General features: G+C 38.9%; 3 protein-coding genes across 5 annotated transcripts in view; 1 reads left to right on the plus strand and 2 right to left on the minus strand.

Moving 5' to 3' along the window:
* Positions 1–3,137, minus strand: part of LPIN1 (lipin 1) — an 80,305-nt gene extending 77,168 nt beyond the window's left edge. Inside the window, exon 1 of one of the 2 annotated variants that reach the window (XM_050709457.1) lies at positions 3,052–3,137. In XM_050709457.1, coding sequence (XP_050565414.1) covers positions 3,052–3,090 — 39 coding nt within the window. In that variant the 5' untranslated portion in view covers positions 3,091–3,137. The remainder of the gene's footprint in view (positions 1–3,051) is intronic. The other variant, XM_035562564.2, reaches the window with a different exon arrangement.
* Positions 1–21,992, plus strand: part of ROCK2 (Rho associated coiled-coil containing protein kinase 2) — a 555,405-nt gene that overhangs the window by 306,088 nt on the left and 227,325 nt on the right. The window lies entirely within an intron of this gene.
* The window catches only part of GREB1 (growth regulating estrogen receptor binding 1), a 57,594-nt gene continuing 44,716 nt past the window's right edge, over positions 9,115–21,992 (minus strand). For both annotated transcript variants that reach the window (XM_035562546.1, XM_035562545.1), the window contains exons 24-32: positions 21,487–21,629; positions 20,500–20,661; positions 18,644–18,848; positions 17,430–17,604; positions 16,241–16,459; positions 13,529–13,664; positions 12,792–12,992; positions 10,990–11,128; positions 9,115–9,278 (exon numbers count right to left, since the gene is read on the minus strand). In XM_035562546.1, the coding sequence (XP_035418439.1) occupies positions 9,115–9,278; positions 10,990–11,128; positions 12,792–12,992; positions 13,529–13,664; positions 16,241–16,459; positions 17,430–17,604; positions 18,644–18,848; positions 20,500–20,661; positions 21,487–21,629 (1,544 nt within the window). The remainder of the gene's footprint in view (positions 9,279–10,989; positions 11,129–12,791; positions 12,993–13,528; positions 13,665–16,240; positions 16,460–17,429; positions 17,605–18,643; positions 18,849–20,499; positions 20,662–21,486; positions 21,630–21,992) is intronic.

Below are 21,992 nucleotides of genomic sequence, written 5' to 3' on the forward strand. Positions count from 1 at the left end.
ATGATTCCTTTTAGTTATACACCAGAATGTAAAATACAATTATTACAAATTTTGTCCTGTGTAGCTTCAGACAAATTTGCCCCGATACCTGTGTGATGTCTCTTTCTGTAAGAGGGGACTGCAGAGCTCAGTGTCCTAAAATCACGTGTGGCAGCTGAACTGACTGGCAGTTTCATCCCCCACATGAGGCCTATGATGTTGAGGCTTTGATGTTGAACTGACCAGTAATTCATGGCTCTGTTATGCTTTTAGGATCATAACCTTTGGCTTGGATTTTATTAATTCCTCTGCTTATAAGGTATCTGCTTGCAGTAGCTGGTGAAATAAAATTATTATTGAAAAATCTAAACCCTGGTGATACATCTGTGACTTCAGGCAAAGGCTTCTAAATCTTTCCACTGTGTTACATAATGAAATGTGCTATTTATAGGGAGCTATTGCAGGAGAGACCCAGCACTAGCTACGAGCTGATAATGATTATCGAATCAACAAGTGCACCCAGCTATGTTTGATATTTCACCTTAAGCTATATGCAAATTCAGTAAGCAGGGAAACAATTAAGCAATGGAAAAAGAAAACTTTGGAAATATAGCATGAGCAGAGAAATAGCTTGCAGCCAGGATGTGGTCTGTCATCACTGCAAGTGGCACTAAGCTTGGTAGCGTGTACTGGTAGAGAGGACAGAAGAGGGGAAGCCCTCTCTGATAGCTGGCAGTCCACCAGGCATTGTCAGCTCGTGGATTAGGGTATCACCATCTCACAGCCTGTGGTCTGACAGTGTGTTTTTTTCAAGAGCAACATCATCTTCAGCTGTGTCCTCTGTCACCCTCCTCATCCCAAACTACACCACGCAGGGCTTTTTAAGACCTGAAACAGGTTCCTGAGATGATTTATTCTGGGGTCTCCAGAAGAATCAAGTCAGCCCAACTGAGGGGGAATCTCATTGCCTCGTGGAGGCAGGAATCAGTGGGACAGGACTGTTGTGCAGGAAGCAGTTCCTTAAGCTTTGAGCGTATTGGGAACTAGGCATTATTCCTGTGTATTCCAAAACTAACACAGCCACCAAAAGCAAACATCTAACATGGCAAAGGAAATGTCAGTTTGCACCACACAAGGGGCATCAGGTGCAAACAATAAACTCTCAGCTTACTCCAGGTGCTCACCAGGCCCACAAACATCAGCAGGGCTGCCCTCAGCACCCTCCTGTGCCATCAGGCAGCCTCCTGCTGCCCGCTGTGCCCTGCTCCTGCCCTGAAACTCTGCCACTCCAGCCTGCTGGTGCCAGTGCCTGACGGACTTCCACTTGATGGGAGGCAGGGTCACAGGACATTGACTTGGAAGACACGTGGAGGAGAGCTGATTTTCAAAAAAAAAAAATGATGCTTACTTAGATTCACATTAGAAATTCCGAATCTGAGGTGGCCAAATAGATAGGTCACTTTAAAATTGCAGGCTAACGCTTCCCAGAGAAAAGAGAACAGAACTTAAGTTACCAGGATGCTCAAGTTACTGGCTTCTGTTGTACAGAAAAATGGTAAGACTGGGAGCACAGAAACCCATTTATTAGCTATCTGACACATCACATTTTCTTTCTGGAGCAGTTTCGGGGAAGGAAATTCAATACAATTCTCCTCATTGCTGCTTAGCAGGGAAATGCCACACCTAGTGAATTTCAATGGCATTCCTGCGTCTGCTGAAAGGTCTATTCACAGCACTTGAAAGATAGGAACCACTTCTTGTTGGAGTAATTTTCCACAGTACCACCCAGTTCTTATGTTAAGTTGGCTTTCAAACTGGGATGAACAAGTATAACAATCTATCAGTAATTGTTTCAATCATTATAATACTTTGCATAATGTTTATTTATAAAATTATTCAAGAAGTGGCTGTACATCTTTCCCAGCATGCTGTATATCTGAAGCCTTTGTCATCTTGTGCATCGTCTGGCTTCGGGATTTTTCTGCTTTCACCAGGAAGCCCTGACAGCTACGAGCATTTCTACTATGCAATAGGTGAACCCAGCAACCACTACCCCTAGATCGATGCTCCTGATAGTCAGAGTTGGCATCCTATGTCCAAGGGTGACCAACACCAGATGTTTCTGATCAAGAAATCCATAAATTGAATAATAACCATACGGGAAAAAAAATCTCTGATTTCTATAAATTTTTCTATAAATTTCTATAATTTCCACTAGTTCAGTGGTTCCCAGGCTTTTCACAAGGTTGCCACTGCCACTGGCTTCTCCCCTTCCCACCTTCTCTGCTTTCACGCTCCCCAGCCAGGCTGATGTCTCTTTCTCTCCTGCAAATCTCCTTCCAAGTGCTCCCTACAGCCCCAAGCCCCAGCTGCTTTTCCCTCAATCCATTTCCAATTCTCCATGACTTTACAACGTTGCTGCTACATCCATGGTTAGTGTTTCTAACCAAAGACATGCTGGGACTGACCCAGAAGTCACAGAAAATATTCTCAGACTCATGTACATGTAAGCTTTGAAGCCACTTTTGGACTCCTATCCAGCTTGTTGCCTCTATGAGATCTTGTATCAGTAAGTTTCACTGGATAATCGTGCAGCATATACAGAAGTCTTCTGTCAGTTATAACATAGCCTAATGATTTCATTACATGATCATACAGGGCAAACAGGAGCCAATTTCTTTTTATAAACAGTATGTGTAAGTGCTCTGTCATGAGAAGAAAAAAAAATTGTAGTCACCCCAGAATATTTAAAATAGTAATATGAGCTCATGGTAGCCATGGTGTAAACTTTATTTTCTAAGCTAATAAGATTGTCTTCTTATTTTTAATAGAATAATTGCTCACTGAAGATTAATTTAAGATACTTTTAGATACAATCTACTGTTTTGGGACACAGCCACTATCTTAGAGCAGTTTAACTTTCTCCAGCCTTTTCACATTGCTGGAGTTACTGTGAACACAGCATATGGAACTGCTTTTCTCTGTTTTCTTTGTTTTATCTCATAAACACCCATGGCAATTTACAACCCCTTGAAATAGGGGCTTTATAAAGTAAGCAAGAATAAAATCTACCTTACACAGCTGCCAAGTAGTAAGCCTTCTGCTTTGCATCTACACCACTTGTTTTTTCTCCCTGGACACGAGGCTTGACCACTGTTTCTGATGGTTACTGCAAATGCATTACAAAACAGGCAGACTAAGTAAATACAGGAGGTACATTGGTGGGTTTTCTAACTGTCATCTCTTTCAGCTGGGGAGATTCACCATGCAAATAAAAGAAAATTAAATAGCAGCAGAGTTTGGGATTTTTAGCTATACAGATACCAAAGAGAAAAAGGAATGAAAGACACTCAGTTAGGGCAGAGGTAAGATTCAAGATGCTGCATGTTTGTCTTGAACAGGAGCCCAGTGGGGGACTTCAGGCTGGTACCCAGGGCTGCCAGCATGCCCCAGCACAGGTGCCATTTAGTCTGGGACGGATTCATGCCATTTATGGCTGATACACCAGGGGCATTTACAAGAATAAAATTCAAATAGAAAAAAGTGACACCATCACCAAAACCAGGTTCTGTGTGATTACAAAATGATCTGCTGTGTTGGTATATTATGATAGAGAATCCAGTGGTTACCACAGTACCCTGTGAGCCGACAGCAGTTCTCCAGGGTCACTAGGTCCCTTCATACAGTAAGAAGTAAAAACTCACTTTGTGTCAATCCTGTTTTCTCTAAGTAAAAGGAAATCATTCAGCTGCTGATAGCAATGCCACTACTCTTTTTCTGTAGTACCTCAGCATGCACTTTGCCAGAACAATCCTCCTTAATATGTTCAGAGCTTAAAATACATCACTGATGTAACAAGTACAAAGAAATTTCCTTCTGTTTATGCTACTATGCAAATCAAACGTCAGTTTTCTTGATGATTTTAATCAAAACAACATTTGCATATGAAGCAGCCTTATGAAGTTTTCTAAAAATCAAGGCAGTCAATTCCAAACGTCTTTTTCTGACTGAGCAGGACTCTCACTGTTACATTTGACATCCCCTCTCTCTTTTACTGAATAATATGTTAGCAGTGAGCACTGCCAGCAAATGGACAATGCCTCAAAACTCCCTGAGCTGTGGTTACAATCATCAGTGGTTACTTTTTGGGTGGCATTTGCCAATGACAAGAACTAATGATATTTTTTTCAGATGAAAAGCAGAACAGAGATAAGGGGTGGAAGGCAGTCAACAGGCAGAGGACATATGGGATTAGTTTGCTTTTCAATGAAGACCTGGGTCCTTAAGGAGGTAGGAGAAATGGAAAGAATAATATTAATTTTATTTCTCACCAACATAGCTGCGGTATTTCAGTGAAAACCGATGAACTACTAAAGCTGTTCGCTGAGGGGCAAATGCAGAGGCTGTGCTGTATCCATTCTTAGCCCTGCTTCCATTGTTCTCCATTTTCCACTTTGTAACTTCTCCCCTGACACTTATTTTGGGCTTATTTCTCTTGTACTTCTTTCTTTTTGTCTGACTGACACCTATCACCATAGAGTATCACAGATCTAGCCTTTGATATGTTTAACAGCTGCTTTTAGATACTGCGTAGGAGCCAAGATCTGTACATTCCCCATAACACCAGGAGGTGCTTACTGAGGGAAGAAGGCTGAAATCTCTTACATCCTGTAGCGTTCAAATCATCCGTAAAGCCCATGCCATTCAAATGACAGACATTAGTGCTTAAGTGCTTGTGAAGAGTTTTTTAATAGTGGAGAGAGAGGGTAAGAAGGAAAATAATGTCACCTTTCCAGTAACCTTCTCTATATTTGGATACTGTCTTTTGCAGAAGCTGAATCATAAAATGCTTCACCCCCTGACACACAGTACTGAACACGATAACAATACTATCAGCAGGTGATAATGGTGGATGACTAAGCCAGCAAGCATGGAAGGCACTAGAGAAGAAAGTAGAGGCTGGATAAAAGTCTGTGAAAGCATGCTGTCAATTCCCTTTTGCCTTTTATTTTGTTTCCTACTACATTATCGAGTCAACCTATGTGATGGAGAGCTCTATCTTCTTGCCGCATCCAAAGTCAGAAAGGAAAGACTAAATGATTTGTTTGCATGAATGTGGGTTAATTTTTCTCTCAAAGGTCACTGTAATGGACCCTCCTACAACAGGCAAGACAAAAGCAGGGTGGAGCTGGGACCTGGGTTCCCTACCTCTACATGCAGCCCTGGTAAAAAAACAGCAGCACAAAGAAGTTTCTATGCTTTGTACAGCATAAGATGCCAGCCCCACCCAAAGAGATTTGATTTTATTTATCATGATTATTTACCTGCATTACTGTAATCACCTCAGAGTCTCAGTTGGACACAAAACCCTATGTGTTCCCCATATCTGAAAGCTTACAGTCTAAGGGAGTTTAGCTTGTAAACTATGTCAGGGATGAAGAAATTTTTGTACAGAGATCTGAAGAGCTGCTCTCCCTGACTTATCCACCATTGATATTTGGCATCATGTGAACAAAGTGCTATGTTCTTCTGCCATGTCAGGTGCACAGCTAGTCATCTGAAGGGAAATAACTGCATTTTGGTCACACAAGTGGTGCATATTTAGTCTTATAGAAAGACATAATAAAAACGAGGCCTTGAAAAAGTCCAGGTAGATGACGTTGGTCAGTCTTCCCTTGTCAACTGATGCAATCACTCCATCATAGAAGGCCATCAGATTGGTCAGGAATAATTTGCCCTTGGTGAAGCCTTACTGCCTTTCTCGGATTGCCTCCTTGTCTTGCATGTGCCTTGACATTACTTCCTTGACCTGTTCCATGATCTTCCCAGGCACAGAGGCGAGGCTCACAGGTCTGTAGTTCTCCAGGTTCTCCTTTATACCCTTTTTAAAAATGGGAGTAATGTTTCCCTTTTTCCAGTCACCGGAGACCTCACCTGACTGCCAGGACTAATCAAATATGATGGAGAGAGTCTGGGCAATTCCACCAGCCAGTTCCCTCAGGACCCTGGGATGCATGGCATCAGGCCCCATAGACTTGTACCTGTTCTGTTTCACCAGGAAACATGTTTGGTGAGGCCACGTCCTGAGACCCTATCCTGTAGGCAGGATACAGTGGATAGGTGACTCACAGAGCAAAAGGTTAAAAGTGAGATGTTACTTAAGGATATGATGGTTTCAGCCCACCCGCGGCTGCAATTTGTGAAAATCTTGAAGATGTCATACCAAAAGAGAATGTTAAGAAAGGATGTGATTTACTGTTTCCATCTGATTTAGTGATATGTTTTAACTTCACACATGAGAACAGTTTTGAATTAGGAATGCTAAAGCACAGCCTTGTGGCAGCAATCACGTAAATATGCCTTTCAGGAATTACTTTTAAGCTATTCCCCATTCACTTGGTCTGTACATGAAACAATTCAAGATACCGAATGTTTTAATTTGGCTGTTTTCTAGTGAAATTTCCAAAATTTTATGATTTCTTAATTGCAAAAGTATTGATCTTACCCACACAGAATACTTTTAAATAAATACACAGTTAAAGTGTTTTGCTTTTTCATAATGTTTCTGCCTCTGTGTGTCAGCACCTTATTTCTTAACAAGTAACCTCAGTAAGTGAAGTTCAGAATTCTCATGTGAAGTTACCTCAGTGTTTCAGACAGTAAATGTATCTGTTCAAACACAGGTACAGAGCCTAGACTGCCAAAATGCCAGCAACCATTCTAACCACTGCAGGGAATTGTCCTCATAATGAGCAAAGAAACAAAAACAAAAAATAAATACCTGATGAAATGCATTTTTTTTAATCTCACAGATATTTAATGGAAAGCTCTGAGCTTGTGATCTTTCCAAATGGTTTGGCCATTACTAGTAGAGCTGAACACAACTATAACAGCATGGGACACAGAAGGGGTTGCGTGCTGGATAATTCCATGAAAAAATACAGACTAAGCAGCACCCAGCAGTGTTGCAAAAGTCTGAGGAACTTCGACAGCCACACTAGTGAACCTATAGTTTATCAGAGTACCATTTACAGAAATACTGCAAAACACACCGGTAAACAACTTTATGGGAAGATACACGAGCTTGGACTGAGAAGGCACTCTGATTTTCCCAGCACTGTGATGTGAGAATCAGAGAAATATTGCTGTGCAAAGCCACCACTTGTGAAAGCAAAACTGGAAAGCTTCTTGTTTCAACACAAATACTTAAGGCCTTTTTTTCAGGATGAATCTTGGAGAAAGATGCATGTCTAAGCATTTGCAAAGCAAATCTCACATCTAAAAATATGGAAAGTTTACAGACATTTAGCATAAATTGTTTGAGTACAAGACAGGAGTTTTCAACCCTCTCTGTTTAGTCTCGATTTCTTCTAAAAACTCTTGTACCTTTGAGGCTATGTTACACTTTAGGCCATTAAATAACGCTGTTTTTTCTCTTGATCAGTTTCAGGAATTCTTTAATAGTGAATTCCTTTCATCCAACTTTCCCCTCGCCCCCACAAAAGCATGCTTGACAGTGCTACATATCACCAAGACAGATGTCCATGCAGTATCAACTTTATTTATAAAGGATGGATTAGACATGAATGTCACACTCCTTTTAAAAATTTAAATTAACTGACTAATTGTTGAAAACTGCCCAGGTGATGCTATTTACATAAAGCAATGCCGACCTTCATTCCCAAAATTTAAATGAAGCAAACCTCTGAGAAAAAAAAAAAAAAAAAAAAAGCAATAAAATATACATGCACGCCAATTTCTACCAGTTATCTTGTAAACAGCAATCTAAGTCTCTTACAGTTACTGTAATTAGCTTTTCCCTGTGAAGGAACCTAAATTTGCTCTTTGGCACAATCATATTCGTGTCGCCATTTCAAGACCAGTACTGTCATGGCTTCAGCCACCTAATGGCATTTCATCAGTATAAAAATCAATGACCATCTCACTGGCATATCTAGCAAGAAAGACTGCCCAAATATTACACACCTTCTGGCAATGTCTACACTCATCCTTCCTGCACTCAGACTGAGCAAAGTAAACACTGATTCTGTAAAGACAAACATGAAGTCCAAAACTCAGAGAACATTTCCAAAAATCTAAACAAGGACTGTGATCACTGACTTCACATTTAGAGTGTACAAAATACCATGATGCCTCATGCCTTTCTAGAACATGTTTTTAGATTACCACCTAAACTCCTCAGAGTCATAGTCTCTATTTTCTCACTCTTTTGAAGCACCTTGGCAAGAAAATATCCCCAGAAAGTGTATTGGGATGGTTTCAGAACCATCTCTTCTCTGTTTTGACTGCACTGGGCCCAGCTTGAAGTCTGTAGTCAGTGCAACAGTTTAGTCAGAGGCCAAGAAACACCAACATTTTAGGTGCAAAAAGCAGGTCAGTCTTACCATTTGGTATTCTCAGTTGTGTCAGGTAATTTCATTTTCAGGTTTAATTGTTCAGATCTCACTGTTAAGTCTACTTTCTTGACTCTTCTTTATGCTAATAAAATCAGACATAATTATGCTTTCAATCCACAATTCTTGTATGGTAAAACTATCCAGTATGGTACCTGTTCAAAAATTAAGGCTCCAACGGGTTTCCCATTTTTTAAGAATTATACTTCACATATCTTCATATAAAAAACCTACCTGGATCAATCAGTAGCAATATACTACAAGACTAACAATAACCTGTTGCTTTGTGCCAACTGTTAGATAAATAAGACTCGTAAAACAAAATCTGCACCTAAATTTTCATTTCCTATTTTGGGAATGTACAAAAAGTTTTCTAAAACTCTTGCTTATAAACTTGTTTGTGGTCATTTTTGCCACAGAAGAAATGCATTAATTGACCTCCTTTCTGATCCAAAATAATTTCTGCCACATGGAATGATAAGTTTCTGCATCTTTCCCAGGAATCAAGAATTACTTCCATCGGACAATTGAATTAGAAGAGTAACTTATAGTGCTTGGAAATAAGAGGATAAATTGATTGATTCTAATAAGCAATGTCATCAAACACTCCTGTTTTTCCTAAGAAAGCAGAGCCTCCCAAAAGTCATCTTGTGAGATTGTGGCAATTAGTCTCTTGTCATTCATTTTTTCCTAGTTATACAGAAAACGTGCCTAATTTCTATTAAATATGTCGTCCGGTCAGGAAGAAAAGTGGTCTGTCCTCTTTTGCATTGGCAGTCTGGAATTCATCCCTCAGTCGGAACTGCCACTCATCTTCCAGCTCTAGCCGGACAACAGTCTGGCGAAGAGAATTGCGATCTTGACAAATAACACACAGGGTGGCACCTAGGTAAACAATTAAAAAGAAACCCATGTGAGTGTCACCTTTGTTTTCAGATCACCCAGCTCCCACCGCCCCTTAGCAAAAGGAATTTCCACCAGTTTCAAAACAGGAGTTACAGATGTTCTTAAGAGAAAATTAAGACACATAGGATTTCAGAGAGCTACATTCAGCTCCCTATTAATCAGGCTCGTCTTGTGTAGCCTAAGATGTCTAGTACTCATCTAGTAAACAGGACTAGCAATACATTCCTTACACCTTGGGGTAGAAAAGGGTAAAAATGTCAAGTCTAAGCAGGTGGTGATAGATCCTGACAGAAAGCAAGGTAACGCCCTACATCCATTACTGTTCTAGCCCTGCTGATCATCATTACCTTGTTGAGTGAAACCTCACTCAACAAAACACCTAAACCCACAAGACAATCACCATGATGGCTGATTAAGCTCTATGTGCTTTGCTGACGAGAGATGGTTTAATATCAACTGTTTTGATTGGCATTCTGATACCATTTCAACATGCAAGCATGACTTCCTGGCTTATGAAAAGAAGTTCTTGATTAAGAGGAGCTAATTACCTCACCTGCACCCAATACTCTGAAAGAGAGGTGGTGAGGTAGGAAGAGATGCCCAAGACAAAACCAGCTGAGAATACAGTAAAAAGAAACAAGACAGTCATGTGGTGTTTAACACTCAGGTAGCTGGCTAGAAGGTCATTTGTACTGCTAATGGAGACAGGGAAATCCTGAATCAAACACACTTTGTGCTACACAGTACAAAAATAGGCCGGTTTGTGCAAATTGAAACTGATAGCTTCTCGTCACTCCCTTGAAGAAATGCAGTACAAAAGCACTGCTTTCATTAGACATTACTCTGACAGCCTTGTCAGAGAAACTACAGGCCGATTAAAATGTGGACATTGCTCCAGAATGAGAATAGACACTGGCACTTATGTGGCTTCAGTAGTGTGTGCAGGTAAAAGCACCATATACACCAATTTGCATTTTATTACACATACCTACACAAAACTGCATTAACTAAACAAAGAATATAGCAGTTCATAACTCCGCCTGTTTCAACAAGGCATTTGCAATAGTGTTCCTACTCTAGTGACAGTTACATCCAAGTGAAACAAATCCCCAGAGCATTAGATGTCTACAACAGTAGCAGAACAATCCAAAAGAAGTTTGCAATGTGACCTTCAGTACAGATGGAAGTGATTTGTCTCCAGTACTGTCCATCATCATAAGCACCACACAGAGAAACTGATTATTAGGAATAAATTGGAAATAGAAACTGTGTAATTTAAAAGGACAGCAAATAGATTTTGATGGAGTCACATCCATCATCTATTTTCTCTTGAAAATTAGAAAACATCACTTGCAAGAACACAATGGGAAAATTCTTCATACGTAAATCTTAAATACTCAGTTTTCAAGCAGAAGGTAAAGAGTTATGCATATACACTAGGCATAATGATAGCGATCCAACATTGCCTCTCCACTTAGAATTCTGCAGAACACAGTTATAGACCGGTACAGAGCCAGCATGACCAAACATCAAAAATGGTAGGACATATGAAGACAAATATAAACATATACATAAATATATATGCACATTTTTATATAAAATGCAAAATCAACAGTACTTTTCCCATTTTTGCACAGATTCCTAGAGACCAGGATATATAATTTTCTGTAATAAAATTACTGCAGCTCACCTTTAAGAAAATGAAACTTCTTCAAAAAGCTAGCTACAACAAAGGAATCACAGAGGTACAGCAAGAGACCACTGAATGTCAAACCAGAGGAACTGATATTCAGAGAGTGAGGCCGAGAACTCACATAGCAAACTGCAATCTAATTGGGAGAGAAGAAAAAAAAACCACACATGTAAGTTAGCGTTCTTCAGGCTTCTATATAACGCTACTAGCTATGGTTTCATACCTTTCAGTATTCACACCTGATTCACATTCAGACTTGCTTTCCAACTCCAAATATTGTGATTGTTACAGTTCTTTTCTAAAAATCCCCCTACTTATTAAAAGCTATATAAAAACAGTATTCATAACTATTCATTAGTTCTAATTATTCATTATTATTATTACCATGCAGTTTAGATATGATAGCGTTTGAAAGCTGTGGTAATGACAGCTCCAAACAACCATAAGTCTGTGACCTACCCAGCACAGTTTATCTACACAAGAGCAAATACAGTAATTGTGCAGTCTGAAACAAGAAGCCTTTAGAAATGTCTAATTTCATTTACATCACAATGGGATTACTCAAGTCAGTAGAGCTGTGCATATAAATAATTGTATGAGGTTTCCTGTTGTCTAGTTACTTCGTTTCTATAGCTATTCCCCCAATCCACAGGGAACCAGGAATATTTAGAGCACCTTTTCAGGGTTTATAAATTTAAAATTAAGGAATCTTTCCCACATGAGTTTACTTTCAAAGTGCTGTTCTACTTATTTGGGGCAGACCCATATCTAGCATAAATCAGCATGATTCAGTGTAAGAAGGTTGACCCACAGCAACAGAGACAGCCCAGGATATCTATATGCATGTCTATATGCATAAAATAGCTGCATGAATTCCTTCAATCCTACTGTATCATATACCAATTCAGGTAAAAATTCCAGAACTTAATTAAACTCATTTCATATGCTGAATGGATTAGAGCTGAAACAGTGCAATGGATGAAGACAGTAATAGTACAATGCCCTTCAACACAATTTGTTTTTTCCAGGCATGGTGGGAACCTGCAGGAGCTCAGCCAGAAAGGAAATTAAAAGACACAGTAAAAATGTTCTGGGAACAGCATAGACAGAAAGGTCATTAAACAACTGTTTTGGTAAAGAAGTTAAGTTAGTAAATCCAACAAGTCTGAATTTCACTTAGTATTCAAGCCAGGTGAAAAGGTGAAAACAGTTTCTCTCTACTGAACACCACCACCTTACTATTGCACTTTTATCTGACCTACATTTGTGTTTAAATATGACCTTTGTTTTAGATCCAAACCCACTAGGGAGAGTCAACAGCTCTTGAGATCTAATGTCAACTTCTCCCATTCTGGCTGCATGTCTTGGTATTTGCTTCTCTGCCTCAGCGAATCAGTCAAAAGTAATCTAAAACATTTTTTTAGCCCTTTGAAGGGCTTTCTCAGGACTAGGTAGCATTTGTAAAACACTCATTTGGAAGAAATTTGGTATAGGAAGGGTCAAATTACAACAGATTAAGAAAACACTTATTTAAAAAAAAAAAAGTGCTCTGTATTACTTCAGACTCTAACACCACTCACAGACTATATGAGTATTTTGGACAACTCTGGTATTGCTCTACATGTATTTTATGCGTAATTTCTCTCAGTATCTCTATACGACAAAGAATTTTATTTTAACAACATGAGGATTTAATATCTGATTGTTTGAAGGCTGTTATGAATGAATGCCTCAACAAACTCATCCAAAACATAGGCCATACATTTCTAGAGCTGATTGAAGGTTACTTTGTTCCATACCTGTGGTCCTAAGTTAAGGTAACAGTCCACAGATAGCACTGGATGACTATAATTCTTCAATGAGAGGGGGAAGAAGCGATGGCTGTGATATTGGAGGTATTTTTCAAGAAGCAACTGAGCAGGTGCTGCCAAGAATGTATGCTTGCTGTCAGGAGCACAAATGTACTGAGCAGGTGAGATTGAAACTGGAGTGTCAGACACCTATGAGGAAAAACATTTCTGGCACAGATGAATCCTGATCAATCAAGTTGCACTTATCTGAATTTTAGTTTGCACAAAACACATCTCTATCCTATACATCTAAGATTTATATAAGAAGCAAAGTCATTCAGACAAAAATATCTGCTACCAAAAATGTTTCAGAGGTTCAAAGAATTATATTTGTATTTATAGAGTCTTTGGGGTTTCTTCTTTGAAACCAAAGTACTCCTAAATATGAAATCATGTGAAGATGAGTAATCAAATAGATATAGACAAAAAACTTATAGTGAATGGTTATCTGAATTGTAAAGAGATGCTTCAGGTAGTTTTGAAAGTTTTAAAGAAAATGATTACAAACTGGTGCATTTATACCAAGAATATTGTGGATTTCAGGAAGAAAGACAAAAAAGACATGTCAGACATACCCCATTACTGGCAACTGGTGATGCACCATAATACCTCAGCTCTCCTGGTTACAGGGTACAAAAGGGAAAACAGAATTTTAACAATGGTGAAACAGAGGTGCCAGTTCCCACCTTAGATTTAATGTGGAAAGATCTCTGTCCTCCTACTGCAATTTGCTTCTTCATGACACTGAAGTGATTGAACCGGCAGATGAGAAGGCCTGCACTGTGGACACGCAAGTTGAAGTCAACATCATCACACGTAAACCTGGGAAGAAGAAAATCACAGCAATTCAGAGCAATGTTTCTCATCACTGACTAACAAATACAAGCATTCGTCTTTGATCTGTACAATAGAAAGGACAGGTGTTAAACATACAAACCCTCCATTCAGTAGCTATCAGTCAGGGAAAGAGGCTTCATCTTTGTAATAATAAATGAGTTCATTAACAATGGCTGGACTGAAATTTAGAAAATCAGAATGAGGGAAGAACCACTTACAGAGTAAAAGGACTGGAAACACAAGGGAAAGTTAAAGAAGAAAGGCATTAAAACGCCAGGGAAAAGACCTAAGAGTTAAATTATTTTATTTGCTTCTTCATACAATAATGCAGTCATAGAAAAAAGATACACAAATTACTACCCCAAATAAGGTCAAGGAAATTAACTCCTTTGACTTCTAAGGACATGGATGATAGATTTTTGATCTTTGAAATTTGACATTTCAAATGTCTAGATGATAGACATTTGAAATGTATAGAGAGGTCTGATTACTCATTTTTTCCTTAGAATACAAATATCTGTGTTTTTTGTTTGTTTGTTTGTTTGTTTAATAATCCTCTACAGAAATAATGTCATTCTGCATTAGAGACAAACTTATTTGAAGACAATTTCTCTTTCCTTAGTCTAACAGAACTGCTGAGACATAGGAATAAAGCACGCAGAATGAGGACAAACATCCTTGAGCTAAATTTGGCCCACTTCAAAAATAAAACGGACCAGAAGGTAAACTTCTAAAGCTGACTACATGCAAATCCTCTGGCCTTTGGGAAATTCAAACTCAGTTCTCCATTTTGAATGTAGATGTTACACAGGAAACAGGATGATGTGCAGAACTGTGGGATTAACATCCAGGGCTTGGATTTAGGAGAGCTAAGCAGTTACTGCAACAGTGAGCATTAGTGAGAAAAATGATATTTGATTATATGTTTTGAAAACCTTCTCTTTGATCTACATGGATATTTGTTATCCCTGACTGTCAGTTCCTCTGTGTTTTAAAATATACCTTTTTCCTTGCCAGCTCAGCTCGGCATGTCATGTAATGGTTCGGCCTTAACAGCACCCCCATACAGCATTATGGTGAGCCACTCATGGATTAGAGACACAGACAGGAAATGGGTGGCGTGGTCTCGCATTCCTGACATTTTAGCATTGCTGCCTGTACTCATATCATTGTGTTTTATTGCACTGTCTTTCTCTCCATTAGCCCTTCATGTTGCTTAATAAGATAATACAGCTAGACAGCGTGGGAGCACAGTTCTGTGCCAGAAGATGGATGGGAGCAAATTTAAAATGTTCTTTTAAAGTGTCAGACTGGTCATGATAAAAATTTAGGTCATCTGTTTAGCTAGACTAAAGGAAGCAGAAGCGCTTCCCCACAGTTACAAATAAACTTGGACTTCATAAGACATCTTCCTGAGACAGTTTTACTGAGAAGTGCAGCGGGGTTTGGTTATCCAAGTCTAGGTGCTCAGTGCCATTTTAGATTTTAGACTTGGGCTATCCCAAATAGCTCACAGAAAAATAAGTGTCTTAGATTTCATGTCATACCTGTCGGCCCCATGTGGACACATCCTGAGGTGCCGAAGTCTCACTTTAGACAAGTGAATCCCACCTTTAGAAATAGCTACTTCATTCTGTTGTGATAAATGCTTGTCCCTCAGAAACAGGAACAAAATCTGTTTCTTTCCCATAAATCAGTGATTTTCTATGAGATGGTGTATTTAGTGAATACAGTTCTGGTAACTGTGGTGATACTGTGTATGGCAGTACTTTAATCTGAAATACTATGTGAAATAATAAATGAAAAAAATGGGAATTCAGAGACAGAAGAATATGAGAAAAACCACTAATGTTAATGAGGTTCATTTACTCCTGAATTTGCTGATGAGCGTACAAGTAGTATGCTCCAATGTTTAGAATAGAACAGAACAGAACAGAACGGAACAGAATGGAACGGAACAGAATGGAATGGAACAGAACCATTAAGTTGGGAGGGGCCTTCAAGGATCATACAGTCCAACTGCCTGACCGCTTCAGGGCTGACCAAAAGTTAAGGAACATTACTGAGGGCATTATCCAAATGTCTCTTGAACGCTGGCAGCCATGGGGCATCAATCATCCTGCAAGGAATCTTCTTCCAGTGTTTGACCACCTTCACAGTAAAGAAATTTGTCCTTTGTTGTGTTCCGTGTTGTGCTGCTCAGCATAAAAAGCCCAACTATACCTCAGTTCCATGTCAGAACAAGACTTGGCTATGTACCATCCAGACATATGGTGTTTACCAGAAGGCTGCTTGAACCAGACAACTGGTGGACTTGCACTACTGGGCACACTGCTGAATGCACTTTCTCTGTGATTCAGATACGACTGCTTATTTGAAACTATGGAGATTCATGTCCTTTTCGAACTGATGGTACTTTGGGAAGGATTTGAACCTTCAATAAGAAAAAGAAAATCTGTTTGCTTCCTATTAACAATTTCCCCAAAAAGCTGACAAGAGCATTTGTAAAACTTCCTTTATTTGGTTCATTGTCTTTTGAAAGATGCTATTTATTCACTTACCTGTTCTGATTGTACTGTACATTCTGTGTCAGATCAACATTTAGCATAATGAAATCATGTACATGGCAACAGGAGAAAGGCTCCTTGATCTCAGTACTGTTTGCTTTACTGGACCATTTCCTCATCCCAATTAAGGCATAGTGAGTGACATTGGGAGTTGCTTCAATACGTTGCAGAATTTGCTTCAAGGAAACATTCCTTTCAGTCCATGTATAGTCACTACAGTAATTAGGAAAATGTGTTAAAGTATCCAGAGAATAATCAGAATTTTAGTTATGTGAACAACAGTTCTCAACAGTCAAAAGTAGTTATGAGCATCAGGTAGATAACTTCAGTGTTGTTTTTCTTTATTACAATGTTTCACCTCTCACTCCAGGATAGAGTGAAAACTTACAATTAACTAATACTTATGCACTGGGGACTGATATACTAGGTCTGAAATTTATCTTAGATCTTTCAAAATATTTACTCAGGTTTGTAAACTTTTCAAGTTACCTGGATAACGTTCCAAATGACCACTGGAGGGTTGCTGGCTTTGTGCCAGCAACTCCAGAGCAAAGCATAAGATCCTCCTAGCCTGCCACTCAAGTCCATAAATACCAAAGCTTTTGCTGACTTTAGTTCTCTTTCAAGGTTTGCTATAAATCCTGAATAACATTGTTATGTATGGGAGTAGACAGAAATATCTAGTACAAATAATGTTCTAAAGCAATGAAAATAAAAACACTTGTTTGGGGATTTGGGGAAATAATGAAAGAGACACACAGACTGGGACTGACAAATGAGCCAGGGAAAATTAGATGCCCAATTTTCACAAAAATGTCTTTCAGCTTCCTTGGAAAAATCTGACAAAAATGTAAATTTGAATGCCTTTGTTTTCCCAGTGTATCAGGGATTGTTTAAAGAACTTGAAATTTTCAGTCCAAGTTATTCTAGTTTGAACCAGAGTCACACTATACAGCAAAGGCTGCAAGGCACTTAAATCCTCAGGGGACAGGAATGAAAAACAGGCACTAAACATTGCACTATGCAAAGCCAGATATCTAAGGAAAACACTTCTTTCATTAGGCAAATATTATTCCATGCTTGTACAGGGTGAAAGAAGTATATCAAACATGTCAGTTCAAAACTGATATGCGATGAAAGCTTAAAAGAGATCAGCTGAAAAAGCCTGTGTTCCTCTATTTACCTTTTCCTGTCTCCTGAACAATCAACTTCTACTGCATTCCACATAACACAAGAGTCATCTGAAATGACAATGAAAGGCCAAATATCCTGGGGTTTTATCCCCAGCTCCTCCTGCCGATTTCGTTCTAGCTCCAAGTTATGATAAGATAACTCTTTAATCAGGAAGTGTGCAGCACCTGAAACCAAGGACATAAACCATAAGATGAAAAGTAGGGACAGAAATTGTTTGCTTTTAGCTTGGAAATTTCTTAAAGGGAACATTTCTGCACCCCAGGGTATGACTCACTCTGAAGGTTTTAACACCCTGACACTCCCTGGGGCCAATCTCCCATGTCATTTGCTTTAAGTGACTTACAGGACCCCACTGGGAAGCATGCAAAATGAAGCCTTGACTTCTGTAGTAAAGATGTGTTAATGTCTTAAGGGTTTAGTCACCAATTCTTTTAACTTAAGAGATATTTGCCTCCACTATCATATCTTAGTGCGAACATCTAGAAATGATTAATTAACTGAACAACACAGGAACAATTTCCCTTGACTGTCTACTTTGAATGTTTGTCACTGCTGCTGTCTACAAATTGTTCCAGATGTAAAGCGAGGTGCTGAATATTTCACAGGTGTTATATTGACAGAATCTACCTAAGACATGTACATAATCTGCATGCTTACTAATCTTCTCCCATCTCTGTTCTCCCCCACACACATCTGAGACTGCAGTAGAGGGCTTCCAGCCTCACAAATTCACATGATCCACTTCTGTGAGATCCTGTAGTTCTCTCCTCTACCAATAAGCCTGAGCACAATTCAGTTGAAAAAACAGAAGCATGTAGTGATATTTGAGGCTCCCCTTGCTACCTGAGATATCCACACAGAACTAGCAGTGACACAGGCTTCTGGAAATAGCACACAATTTACTTAAAAAAAAAAAAAAAAGAGAGGAGGTAACTCCGTCTGAATTAACCACCTTCATTTCCATTTAAAATCAGTAGTGAAAAGTAAATATTTCTATGATATGATTCATCTAGCTTGTTCTAGGTGACCAGGATTAAGTGAATGGCACCTGAGACTGTGACACATTGTCTTCAAAGAGAATCCAGGTCACCAGATCAGATATGGTAGCTACCAGGTGTATATCTACATTTCACTGATGAATAACACCACCTCAAGGGCCCAAATCATGTGTTCTCATTTGTTAGAACTTTTGGCTATACTTACCTACTCCTGCACTATTGAAAATGCTTGGAAGAACAAGCATGATGTGGTTGGGCCAGTACTTCTTATATATGGCCATTTCATATTCCTTGACAACTAAAACGTGCAAGTGACTGGCTCCATCCATTGCATGGTATAAATTGAAAAGTCCATGTTCATGACGCCCAGTGGTGGGAGTAAAAGTGGGGCTTTTTATGTAATCTTCATTCTGTAAATAAATAGAAATGTGAGTTTCTGCATTAAGCTGGATGATGTTTAAACAAGGAGAAACAAATCTGTCAGTAGAGTCAGATTCAGTGACTCTACATTGCTACATTTTAAATTAGCTTAATAGGAAAATAAGCACAAGTTGGGAAAAAGAAAACTCTATTAGCCTCTTTGACTGGTGAGAGTGTGGTGGACAGGACAGTCTTGCTAAAAACTTGACTTGTCAAATGCACATGGACCTTGAGGCTAGATCTGGTAAAGGATTCAGGTCCACATGACATAAGATAGTAAGAAACATCTTAGTCCAAAACTGCAATACAAGTCTTATGACTGGCTATCATCCAAACTTGAATGCATTTAAACTCACTAGGTACCTTCAAGTCTGATAGTACAGCTCCTAAGAGGCCTGTTTCTACAGACTTCCAGGACTATTCCAGTCAGGGCAACTGATTTCAGCCTGGTCCCTACTAAGACCATTAAGGACGCAGAATAAATGTGTGCCTCTTCACAGAGACTCTCCAAAGCCCTCACAATTAAGAAGACCAGATTTAAAACTGCCGAAGTATAACATGGTGGGTTTGATGCCCATGGAGTTCTACAAAGGGGAAATTAAAACACATTGAGAAAAAAAAATTGTAAGGGTTTCATAATCTAGATTTATATCTCATAGCACTTTTCAAGCTTGCAGAAAGACTGAAGGCACCATTTTGGAGAAGATGAACAAAGAAGCAAAGAAAGAATAAACAGTTTTGGCAAACTCTTAGAGCAAGCCACTAGCAGAAGCAAGAAAAGAATCCACAAGGACCCAACGCACAGTTCCAATTACCTAGCCAAGCACAAGCTTACTGAAGTTTCATCCTCACATTGTACAGTTGCTGCTGGGTTGCTGGCTGGGGTCTCCCATTTCAATCTTGAGCTGGGCATAAATGCCCAAACTGTGAGGTCATATTGATTGATTATCGTTTGTTGGAAGCAGCTTATTTTCTCAAAGATAGAAATGCTACCACTTACTATTGTTCCACAAATTGTTCCAATAATCCAGGCAGTGTGGCCTGAACCATTCAGAGCTTCATCATAAGCATAGATATTAGGAGTCTCTGTAAAGGCCAGCATTCAAGATTGCATAGCCTGTCAGATGGATGATCATATAAAGTGTTTTCTGCAAGAGCGCCCTGCAATTCCTTGTACAGTTTTAAAGCCCTGACAAAGATTCTTTGAAAGCCTTGCTTGTTTATGAAAGCATTTGAGCATTTATGCAAAATAGGATAGATAATCTACTGTCATCTTCTACAACAAAATAAATGTTTCCTTACAGTAAACAGTTTGACAAATGAAACTATGTCGCTGAGGCTCATTGCTAAAACCATTCTCACTAACATCTTAAACTCATAACCAAAGAACTTTTGCCCCAGATTAAGAACCTATGTACTGAAGGATCAGCCTTGGCAATGAGCAAAAGAAAAAATTTATTAGCGGTTTGACAGCTTTGCTTCATGTCTTCCTTTCAGGCAGAAAATACAAGCTTGGTGTCAGGACATCCTTATTATCTCTTGATAGCAGGACCAGAAGTGTAAAGAATCCTAATTCAACAAATTTAAAAATTGGCCATGTTGCTCTCCCATACATGGACATAAATACGATAATCCATCTACCTTATCTGTGACTAGCGGTAGTCTCATGCTTTCCAATTGTCTTCCTGGCTGGCTAAAGACAAAATGATGTTCCTTTGACTTTGGAATGATAAAATGCAGCTGGATCTCTTCTCCCAGCATGGAATAGGAAAAGGCAAATGCGTGCAGAGTGGATTCATAAAGCTGAGAATGGAAAAAAAAAATAATAATTCCAGTGGTTAGAGTCAAACATTTCCTACAAGGTCTTGCTGTGGTTAATACACATTCATAATATTACAAAAAACATAACAATTACTTACTGTATTGCACTATATTTTACCTAATGATTCACTATGTGTTAAGCATATGATTATGATATATTACACTGATGATATTACCCCTATGATATATTACACTGAGAAAAAAAAAAGAAAAAAAAAAAAGTTGTGGCTCCCTCTTTTGAAACCATTGTTTCAGCTTTGTATGCAGATAGTACCGATACTTACAGGACACTTGCTGCTTTCAGAAATGCTATCTGACACATAAAAAACAGTGTTAGCATTGCTAATACATTCTTCCTCACATTCTAATAGTCAGGAAATTGAAGAGTCACACTGAGCAATAACAACCTATATGCCATTTATAAAATACTCTATACTGCAATACTGCAGTTTCATAAGTAACATCTTTTGTGGTAACTCAGATCAAAATGTAAGGGAGTCCCAGTGTGAAAAGTTTACTGGGAGAGCAGTTTTCACTGGTATTGTACATGTAGACTGCTCATAACAGCACTGAAATAAGTTAGTGTAGATGAGGTGAGGAACAGTCCTGTGAAGTACCCATATCTGCAGTCTGGTCAAGGCAGGCAAACCCCAAGAAATAACAAAATCTGTTGATCAGCACTTTCTTTGTTTTTAATACATAGATACAGTTTGTAAACTAATTCAGATACAGTGAATGAACACAAAACTGAGATCGGTCTGTCTGTATCAGTTTTTGTTCTGAAGAGTAGCATCTGGAAACCTTTACCTGGTACCTGGGATTGAAACCCATATACTGATGGCACTGTTCACAGTGATGATAGGTGTTATACGCTGCATACTTGGATAATCTCATTCTAGTTGTTTGACGGCGTGTATACATATCCTCCTGTCTCCTGCTCATTGACCTATCTATTTAAAAAAGAAACGACATAGATGTAGCATGTATTCAAGTCCAGAATGTATTCCCTTATGACAGACTGTTTCTATCACTTTATCTTATAGGAAAAATGGCATGAGTAAATAAATGCAAACAAAATAGGAATTTATTCTGATGTGTTTTATAAATTAATGTGTACACCAAAGAGCACTACAAAGATGTATCTGCAAGTTCATGATTATGATAGTTCTGTAGAAATGTACATAAAGCTGAGGCATAAGCAAAGCTAGATTATTAAAATTATTATTGCTGCTGCTGTTATTACTGGTTGAACACTTTGAAAATTAATAAATAGTAAAAAAGGGTCTTAAGACAGACATCTGCAGTCCTGTGAT

Source organism: Cygnus atratus, chromosome 3 (assembly GCF_013377495.2).
Source record: "Cygnus atratus isolate AKBS03 ecotype Queensland, Australia chromosome 3, CAtr_DNAZoo_HiC_assembly, whole genome shotgun sequence".
NCBI lineage: Eukaryota > Metazoa > Chordata > Aves > Anseriformes > Anatidae > Cygnus > Cygnus atratus.